Source organism: Hirsutella rhossiliensis (genome assembly GCF_020360975.1).
Source record: "Hirsutella rhossiliensis strain HR02 chromosome Unknown scaffold00001, whole genome shotgun sequence".
In the NCBI taxonomy this organism is placed as follows: Eukaryota; Fungi; Ascomycota; class Sordariomycetes; order Hypocreales; family Ophiocordycipitaceae; genus Hirsutella; species Hirsutella rhossiliensis.
The window spans coordinates 10138856-10149638 of NW_025408667.1; the positions used below are offsets into that span (position 1 = coordinate 10138856).

At 36.3% G+C, this 10783-nt stretch overlaps 1 protein-coding gene across 1 annotated transcript; it reads right to left on the reverse strand.

The window, feature by feature from the left end:
- Positions 1-10034: 10034 nt before the first annotated feature.
- On the reverse strand, positions 10035-10536 carry HRG_01283 (DDE superfamily endonuclease domain-containing protein; the record flags this gene model as incomplete). Its single annotated transcript, XM_044859754.1, has 5 exons — positions 10035-10062; positions 10112-10134; positions 10193-10385; positions 10434-10450; positions 10504-10536. 5 exons carry the CDS (start codon positions 10534-10536, stop codon positions 10035-10037), a joined length of 294 nt encoding a protein of 97 aa, XP_044726154.1.
- Between the last annotated feature and the right edge of the window lie 247 nt (positions 10537-10783).

The window sequence follows — 10783 nt, forward strand, 5'->3', positions numbered from 1 at the left end:
ATCATGTAAAGGCCATATAGGGAGTTCCCTCCGGGCGAAATAAAACCATACCATACCGTAGGTATGTTTAAGCATGAGTGCCGATCCTATTGCGGGTGATGTGTTCGTTAGCCGCGCTCCTGTTGCCTTTCGCGCGCCTAATTTTTGTCCTCCGGTAGGCGCACTAATCATCGCCTCACTCGGCACTACCGCCTTGACTCTTCACTATCGCCATCAGACCAGCGCGACGCCTCCTCTACAGTCCTCTCGCTCAGTATCTCGAGCCTACCCTATACGGCGATTTTCTCCTCGAGGACTTAACTTAGTTGCCGCCTTCCTTTGTTATTATACTTTCCTAGCATGTAATTGTTAAGAAAGTAGCGTAGTTTTTTACTAATTTGCTTAACATCTGCACCCTGAACACTCAAGCCGCGCTTCGCGCTAGCTTTAGCAGCGGCTATGGTATCCGCCACGAGCTCGTATGCTAGCTCAGATCCCTTCGATCTGGGTGCTTATACCCCGCCTAACCTCTAGGCAGGACGGTCTGATCGTTAGTCAAGGCCCAACTTCATCATCGACACTGGGGAAGGGTGTCTCGGTGTAAGGCACATGACCGCCGAGCCGGCCTTTAAGCATCCTATTTATTATAGCGGTGACAATCAATTAAGCCTTTAAGGAATTCTACTATAGAGCTCTAGGGAGCTTAGGCTTAGAGAAAACCTAGGGTCGTCCGAAATTACTTTCCTAAGCCCGAACAACCTAGAACAGCTCCTAGAAGCTAGGGCTAAGGGCCTAGGCAAGCACTATACGTCTATTCGAAAGACCCCCCGCCTAGCCTTTAGCCCGGAAAAGGACCTTATAGGGAGGCCTAGGCTAACCCTTTCGGCCTTTTACTAGCTTCTCTTCGGGGCTAGCTTCTTATTCTCTTTCCTAAAAAGGACTAATAAGGTAGACCGAGACGACTGCCGCTACGGCTAAGGAAGGCATACGGCTAGGCACCTTATCCTAAGGTGCCCGAACTATAGGAGGGAAAGAGAGGTCCTTTATCGGACCTCTAAGAGATAGAAGGAGGCCCTTAGCCTACTTTTTCTCTATAGCTCTAAGGAAAGAAGGGAAGCCCTTTTAACCTTCTTAGCTAAAATAGAGATAGGAATAGCTAAGTAGCTCGAGAAGGAGTAACCTAGGGGCCCTAGGGCCCTTAAAGGGGAAAAACACCGCGCGGGAGGAACTAAACTAACCTTTCCTTTATCTTTGCCTTTATAGCTACTCTTAAGTAAGGGCTTAAGAGCATAGTAGAAGAAGTAGGGGCATAGAAAGGTAAATTTAGTAATATATATCTTAGTCTATCTATTAGGATAAGGGAGGGGCTTATATAGGTATAGTAACTATATATAGCTAGCTAAAAGAGGGCATTAAGATATTCCTATACCTAAGTTAGGCCTATATAATATCCTTAGGCTAAGAGAGTTATATTAGTTAGGTAGGCTTCCTTATATATAACTATTAGGTCTACTAAGTATAACTATAGCCTCTTATACCTACTCTCTTTAATATACCCCCTTACTACCCTAGCTTTTAGATAGTAGGGTAATAAGTAGAGGAGAGTTTAGTCTAATAAATATAAGGCTATTCCGATATTAAATTCGGCTACTTTATTATTTATTTAAGGAGGTTATCTAAAAATAAGGGAGGCTCCTAATTATATCCTATAAAAAGGGAAGGTAAATATAGTAAAAGGGAAGTTTATTTAGCGGCTAGTACTTAAATAGTATATATAAAAAAAATAAAAGCCGGGACCTAAGGGAGAGGATATAAGGAGAAGCCCCTTATTTCCTCTCCCCTTAGGTCCCTAAGTTTATTGCCTACGCCCTCCCTAGGGCGTAGTTATATAACCTACTCTTTCGCCTTAGGGGGAGTCGAACTTACGATTAATAGGGTTATATAACCTACTCTTACCGTTTAACTAGTAGTTATAAGTTATATTTATAACCTTCCTTATAAGGAGGGGTATAGCAGGGCATCCCTTTAAGTAGCCTAGGTACTATAGTACCTTTGCCGGCGACGTAGTCCTTTAGGATAAAAGTAATCTTAAAGGTAGGCTTTTTAATAATATATTCCTTATATTAATTAGTCTTAATTTAGTAAAGCTATTGCGATTATCGTAAGTTTAAGCGCTATAGTATTATACTATTTAAGGGGTAGTCTAGTAATAGCTTTACTTCTTAGTAGTAAATAGGGCTAACTTCTACCCCCTAGATCTTTATAGTTTCTTAACTAAATTAAGATCTAACTACGCTATTAGAATCCCTTAATCTTAGTATATATAGTAGTGCTTTTATTATTAGGATCTAGCGATTATTAAGTTTACTATAGTAAGGAGATATTATACCTTAATACGGTAGTTAGGTATATTATCTCCTAATATATCTTCTAGCTATATTACTAGTCCTAGTTACTTAATAAAGCTTTAATACTTTTAGTATATAAGCGCCTTTATTATACTATTAGCTAGGTTATCTACTAATACGATCTAGCTAACTTATATCCGATCTTACTATACCTCTTAATAAAGCTAGTATCTATAAATATTAACGTGCTTAAGGTTTATCTTAAGCTTCGCGTTTAATTTATTTAAAAGCCTAATAGTTTAAAGGTTATTATACTAGAGCTCTATAGTCCCTTTAATATTAATACTAAGCTCCTTAATTAGCCGGCTAAATACTACTTATTCCTTAGCTATCTATAAGAGTACTAATAATTTAGCTTTTATAGAGGACGTTATTATAGTATCTTACTTAATAGCTTTCTAGTTAATTAGCCTATTAAGGAGTAGGAATATATATCCTTATAAGGACTTCTTAGTCTTTAAGTTATTAGCGTATAAGGAGTTAGATATATATATTAGCCGCCTTATTAGGTTTATTACTATAAAGTAGATATAGTAGTTTCTTATATAATAAAAGTAAGCTAGGCACTTATATACTTTATGCCTATAGCGTAGCCTAGGGTTATAATTATATTAAGCTAGCTTTCTAGCTATAAATATAATATATAGCTTAGTATAAATTACTAGATAAATAAGCGACCTAATTAAAGAGATATATTTATAGATCTCTTCCTTTAAGGCCTACTTTTTATAAGGGACGAGCTCTTTTATTATTAGCGGGATCTTAGGCTTATAAAGGATATTATTATTAAGGATATAATATTTCTTTACGGTCTTAGAGATATAGGAAGCTTATAAGAGCTATATCTTCTTAAGATCTCTATCCCTTATAATCTCGATACTAAGGAACTAGTATAGCTCTCTTATATATATAACGGTATATTTCTTTATAATAGCTTTATATAGCTCTTCTTAATCTTATTTTTATACTTTAGGATATATTATAACGATATTATCTATAATAATAAAGATATTAACGCCCTTATAGACTAGTATATAGGCGTCTTTTACTAGCTACTAAGCTCTTAGTTTAGTAAAGAAACTAGATATCTCTTTAAACTATAGCTTTAAGGAGATATAGAGCTTATATAGTACTTTTAATAGCTTTAGGTATAGCCTAGGTATTAAGAATCCCGGTAGAGGCTAGTAATAGACTTCTTAGCATAGGATTATATATAGAAATACTATTTTTACGTCGTATTATTCTATCTTAAAGTCCTTAAGGTAGTAGAAGGCTATTAGTAGTCGAAATATTTATACTTATAGTATAGCTATATATATATCCTCGTTACCTATAAGTTATAGGTCTCTATAAACTATAATACGTGCTTTAAAGCGTATAATATACCCTTATTTATCGGTCTTATATATAAAGACCTAATATAAGGGGATTAAGAAGTAACCTTTCTATTTAATAATAGCTTTTAGGATAGTCTTCTATATACCCCTTACTAGGTTTTCCTCTATTTCGCGGTCTATAGCTTCCTTTTACTTATATACGAATTCTAAAGCTATTACCGCGTTAAAGAAAGTAGGGGGAGGCGGTATATCTTTAACGTAAAGCTTATACTTACTTACTTTTATAATAATATTATTAATAAGGGATCTCTTAAGCCTATAAGCCCGTTTTCCTTTAATAACGTTACTTAGGTTAATCCCTTATAATATATCCTTTTATCTACGTTATTTTTATATTTATAATATCCTTAAGCTAGCCTTATTAACCGCTAGGTTAAGGGTATAGGGTTCGGACTAAGGGTTATCTTCTTAAACCTATACTATAATTATTCCTTTACCCCTTAGGTTAAGAGGTCTATTATTGCGTTTATCTTAAGGAGATAAGTCGTTTAATATAGGTATCGCGTCTTTAAGCTATCTCCTTAATAAGATATAGGAGGGGTTGCTAGCTATAGTATCTATTATAGGCGTAGGAGGTATAGAGTTTAGTAACTCTATATTAAATATAGTATTAAGTAGAAGGGGTAATATTAAATCTCTATCCTTAGGCTTACTATTTCTAGAAGGGAAAGATATATATATCTATATAATCCCTATAAGGGCGTCTTTAATCCCTAATCTTCTAGAGTATATAAGGGCAATAGGTCCTATAAAAGAGTAATTACTTCTTCTAGCATCTAATTATTATTTATATTATCGTTAAATAAACTTAGTACCTTAAAGGTTTTAGGTTCCTTACTATTTATAACGTTAGTTATAGCTATATCTTTAAGGATATCGTAGCTATATATTTAGACTAGCTAGGCTTACTCTTCTCTTTTTATATCGTAGCTTATAGACTTATTAAACTATATATTAGCTAATACTATTAGTTTATTCTATCTAATTAACGGTATCTATATAACGTATTATTAAGTAGACCTATAGCTTACTAAGTAGCCGATATAAGCTCTCTACTTAAAGGGTAACTACGTCTTATATAACTTAATATATTCTAATACTATAATTATTATTAGGAACGCTATATAGCTAAAGACCCTTAAATATATAATATTTAGTTTAATATCTTTAATATAGTAATATAGTAGATTATCTTCTTTTATCTAGGTCTACTAACGTTTATATAGGCTTTACTAGCTATAATTATATAATTTAAAGGGTATTATATTAAGTAGGTATACCGCTATATAGTATATCTCTAGCTATAGCTCTTCTAGAAGTTTTAAGTTAAGCTTTATAACCCTTACTTTTTCCTTTACTATTACCCTTAATCTCTCTATATTACTATTTTATATAAGCGTTAAAGGGGCTAACTATATAACTTATATCCCTTTATTAGTTATATAATCTATTTATTCTATTATTAAAAGAGCCCTTTCCCTATTAGTTACTAATATAGTTATTTTAACTCTATACTAGGTCTTAAGTAACGCTATAAAGTTATTAAAGATATCCTTAATACTTATTTTTCTTTCTATTAAGTAATAGAACCTTATAGATATATCTATATAAGTAAATAGGGCGAAGTTCTTTTCCCTATTATATACTATTATAGGGCTAGGGTAAAGGTTAAAGCTAACTTATACCCCTAGACCTTTAGGCCTTAAGGATAGTATTTTTCTTAAGACTTCCCTCTTAGCTTTCCTTATTATATATATCTAATAGCTATATATTATAGGGCCTTAAAGCTTAGTGCCTAGGTAAGCTTTTAATAGCTTCTCTAGTAATCTTAAACTAGGATGCCTAAGGCGGCGATACTATAGGTTACCTACCCCCTTAGTTAGCGGCTTAGGCGCTTATATAACTATAAATACCCGCTTACGCTATAGGAGTATTCCTATTATAAATTAACCTTCGAAGTTAGTTAGTTTAATATAAACCTCTTTTATAGGTTCTAAATAGAAGTATCCTAGGAGCTAGTTTTAAAATATCCCTACTATTATCCTTAGCCTAGCTAAGAAGACACTTATTAATATTTCTAGGATAAAGTAAGTATCTAGTAAAGTTATCTTTTTACTATTAATTATAGGGATAACTACTATTCTTATTCCTTATACCTTAAAAGCTTAGTCTTTAACTTAGACTTTATTATTAGAACCCTACTTAAAGGTTCTTTCCTAGAACTAACCGAGGTTATTAAAGAGGTAAATATTAGCCCCTAAGTTATATATTAATTTATCGGTAAGTAACGGCGTTCCCTTAATAGCTATATTTACCCTAGATAGAGTAACTATATTAATAGTCTTTCCTAGCCCGTTATTACTAATAATAGTATCTACTAGTTCTCTTCCTTTAATATAGGAATTAAGGGTCTAGGCTATATATTTTACTTTCTTATCTAAATAGTCCTTTAGCCGTTTTTCGATATTCTATTTAGCTAGATTACTATATTTCTAGCTTAATAGGGGCTTCTTATTATATATTACCTATAGTAAGTAGTAATTTTCCTACTAGCTTATTAAGCTATTAACGTGCTAGTTATAGCTAGCGTATTTAGCTTAGGTGTCTAATTTCTTAGAGATTTAATTAGCGCTTCCCCTTTTTATAGGTAGTTATAACTTCTTCCTATAAGTATATTCTTATTTAAGTTAGCGATTAGGTTCCTTAAGGGAAGTTAATCTTTACTATATCTTTCGTTCTAAAGGTCGAGAGCCCTTATTATTATAGACTAATATAGGTCCTACTTATTTACCGCTATAAGAAAATCCTATCTAATTCTTATATCGTTAAGTATATCGACCTTAAGGTCTTATAAATCTATAATAATTTAGTCGAGCTATTCTACCTATACCTTTTAGTTTTATATACCTTTTTTATTAATAGAGGTTATATATCTCTCGTAAATTGGCCTTTTCTCTTTTACCCCTAAGGGTAAGGCTTACTTCTTTAATTCCTTAATTTTCTCTCTTAGGCTATTATATATTAGGGGTGCCCCTTAAAGCCCTTTACTAATCGTTTTCTTAATTAATTCTTTAAGTGCGATTAAGGCCTTCTACTAGACCTTATAGCAATCGAATTATAGCTAGAACCTTTTCTTAAGGTTACGAAATAAGTCCTTTATATCCTAGTATCGTTCGTTATAGCCTATTCGCCTTATAAGGAATATAGCTTTAGGTTTATCGTCTTATTAAGAAGGTCTCCCTTTAAGGTTAATAATAAATTGCTCTTAGTCTAGCTATTAGGGCTATTTAAGCTCCTTTAGGCTATCTAAGTTAGTATATTCCTAAATCTTATAAGTCTAAGCCTATAATTTAATCCCCTTAATCTATAGGGTTTAATCGAGGCTTTCCTTTAGTCTTACGATATAATTATCCCCTCTTACTTCCTTTAATATTATCTTAGGAAAATTAAGGGTTCTAGCTTAATAAGTAATATCCTTCTTTAAGGGATACGTAATTTATATAATTTATATATTTATAGTAGTGCCCCTTAGTATAGCTAGGTTCCTTACTTTAATACTATAATTTAAGCGTTATAACGGCGTTAATAGCTCGTAAATAGCTTTAAAGGTAATATCGGCGGGCAAAAGATAATCTAGCCGTATAAACTAGGCTTATAACTCTTAAGTAAGGGGGCTTAAGAGTATAGTAGAAAAAGTAAGGGCATAAAAAGGTAAATTTAATAATATATATCTTAGTCTATCTATTAAGATAAAGGAGGGGCTTATATAGGTATAGTAACTATATATAGCTAGCTAAAAGAGGGTATTAAGATATTCTTATACTTAAGTTAGGCCTATATAATATCCTTAGGCTAAGGGAGTTATATTAGTTAAGTAAGCTTCCTTATATATAACTATTAAGTCTACTAAGTATAACTATAGCCTCTTATACTTACTCTCCTTAATAATAACTATAAAATAATTAACTATTTATTATTATTATTATTATTAAGATTATACTAGGAACCTAGCTAAAGGTATCTAGAACTTTAGTATTAAATAGGAGGGAAAAACTAAAGTACTTAAGGGAAAACCCTCCCCTCTTTTAGTATAGGTCCGCCTTAAACGAGGTTATAGTAGTAATATATAGGAAATTTACGCCGGCTACTACGGGCTCCTCCCGCGCTATTATATCTCGGCGTAGGCCCTCTTAAGCTATAGCTACTACTATCCTAAGCGGCCGCGGCCTAAGCTCGCTAGCCTAGGCCTAGGGTTATAGGTAGTAGTCTCTCTTTAAGGGCCTAACTCGCGGGCGCCTCTATTTACTATAGCTCCTACGTCGCTACTACGTAGCCGCGGCCGCGTTAGCTTATTAGTCCGTTAGTTAATAGGGCAGGTAATATCCGGTTACTAGGCCGGGCGCTAATATAGGTCGCTCCTAGGTAGGGCCGGCTAATCGAAATTCGGTCGGCCGGCTCCGCTAATCGTAAATCGGTTCCTATCTAGCTATACGACTTCCCGATTAAGGGCGCGGCGGCCTATATTTACCTTCTATCGTATAGTTACTAATTACGCGCGCTTAGCTCGCGTATATATATACCTACCCTCCCCCCTTAGTTTTATTTATACCTCTTCTTATCTCTTTATTAGCTATCTCTTTTATAGGCCTTACTACTACCTCGCCTACCTTATTTCTATAACTCTAGGTCTCTCTAATACTATATCTAGTTCGCTTATCGCTATATTATAATATCTAACTAAGAAGCTAACTTAGGTAGTAGTAGCTTGCCTCCTCTAAAACCCCCTCCTTATAAAAAAGTCGCTACTATAGCGGGATCGGAGCGCTCTATTCTATATTTTATATATATTAAGCGTCTTACTAATAAGCTTACTTATAAGTCCTTCGCTAGCTATTAAAACTAGTTTTATAAGTATTAATCTTAGTTTTATCCTAGGTTAGTCCTACCTTTAGTATTTTTAGCTAACTTTAATAGCTATAAAGGCTAAAGCGTATATTGCTTACGCTAACTTTAACTAATCTTATTACTAAGTAAATAACCTTATCCCGCTATAGTATTATCTAAGTTCGGTATTAATCTATATTTTAAATTACCTTTAAAGGTAAAGAGGCCGCGCGTGCCTTCTACTAAGTATAGTCTAAGGTCGATAGCCCCTCCCTTATTAAGGGTTTAGTATAAGAGCGCCTTTACCGCGCTACTCTAGAAACTTATATTCGCGCTAGTTAGAAGGCCCCCGCCGCTAAGGGTAAGGGCGTATTAAGTAAGTCTTCCCCTAGTCTAGCTACGGTCGCTAAGAATATCGAGACGCTCGCGTTAGCTTTTACTTATTTCATAGATAATACCTACTATATACCATGCCCCACCCCCCTTTCGGTAACACCCACCTTTCGGTAGCGCAATTGAAAAATTCTCCACCAAAAGTCTACCATTTGAACTACATGAAATATGATCAGAACTTAACATTATAAACACAAAAATTATATCATTCCGTAGAGAAATGGACGCTCTTATATGTACCGGCGCTTTTTTACCATTCGCCCGGATCTGGTGGTGACTGGAAGGGCTTCGTGCCACCTTGACTTCGATCACTGAAGCTGTCTCCACCTCTGAGACCGCCTCCTCCTCTGTGTCAGAATTCAGCACAACGGCTATCTCTTGGCTTTTAATTTGGGAATGGCTTCCTCAGCCACCAAAGCTTCACTGAGAGTCATGAACCGTCTGTTCGGGTTCGAATTGCTCTCCTCTTCTTGCCTCTCTGCAGCCGGGCCACTTCTTCCTCTAGCTTCGCGATTCTGTTGCTGTGCTCGGCAAGCGTCTGTTCTTGGGCTTCAAAGCCTCTAGCTATCACGGCGTATCGTCTCCGGGTGCCAGGAGTCTTGTTCTTTCCGAAATCGCGAATCTGGTGGCTGTTTCTTGGCGTATCATCAGAACCCAAAATGGCGCGGACTTTGGAGACGTCTCTACAATGTCCGCGTGAATTTCTGGATGCCGCAATGCCTTGGATCGTGAGATCGGCCAATTCCCAGTGACCTCCAGCCGGACAATATATTCTTTGCCGTCATTCCAACCTCGCGCGCTTTAGCATATGCCCGTATAAAATTGACCTTATGAACAGGCGCAGAATCGGTCAAACAGGTCAATTTCTGAAGTTCTTTCCGGTAAGCTGCCTTGGAGGCATTGAATACACCGTTATCTAACGGCTGGAGGCCATGAGAGCAGTGGGCAGGAAGGTAACAGCAATAAACGTTGTTCAAAAAGCATGTGGCCATCCATGCATCCTGGTCCCGGTTAACGGTAATTCCTACAGAGGTGGATAAAGAAACGCACCGTTGCATGACTTCCATGTCCATCTAATATGATCAGTCTAGCATCTGAGGCATCGGCTGGTCGCGTCTGGGGCAAATAGACCCTCTCAAGCCACTCAATAGCGATATGGTTGTCCGTCCATCCGTTGGGCGACGTTATGTAATGCCAGTCGGCTATTTTGCCGAATTCCGTCAAGAACCACTGTTTCTGAAGTTCTTTGCCCTTAAAGATAATGCCAGGGGTAAGGACACGGCCGTCCGCGGTGATAGCTTCAATAAATGAGGTCCAGTTGGGACTGTGGGCCTTTCAGAAGGGCCTTCCGTTTTGGGTCTGCACTCCCAACCACAAGACTATCCAAACCTGGCAAAAGAGTCTGGTTAGTAAAAGTAATGAAAGACAAGCCAAATACTCACCAAAGCCAGACATAATACCGCCTTCGTCAACATTCACGGTATTTTCTGGTTTAATCCATCCATACTCCTTTCCTGATATCGAAGAACCAGTGAACCGCACGAGGCGTAAAAGCATTAAATCGGTTAGCTTCCTGACGTCTCCCACGCTTGTTCTTGATGTCCGGATGGCGATTGATGAATTTAGAGACCCAGTTGCGCCCCACTGTCCGCTCGTTGTTCAGTTGCTTCATAAGAGCCTCCACACATGCGCGGATCTGACTGTGGAGGGAGCATAGCCGAG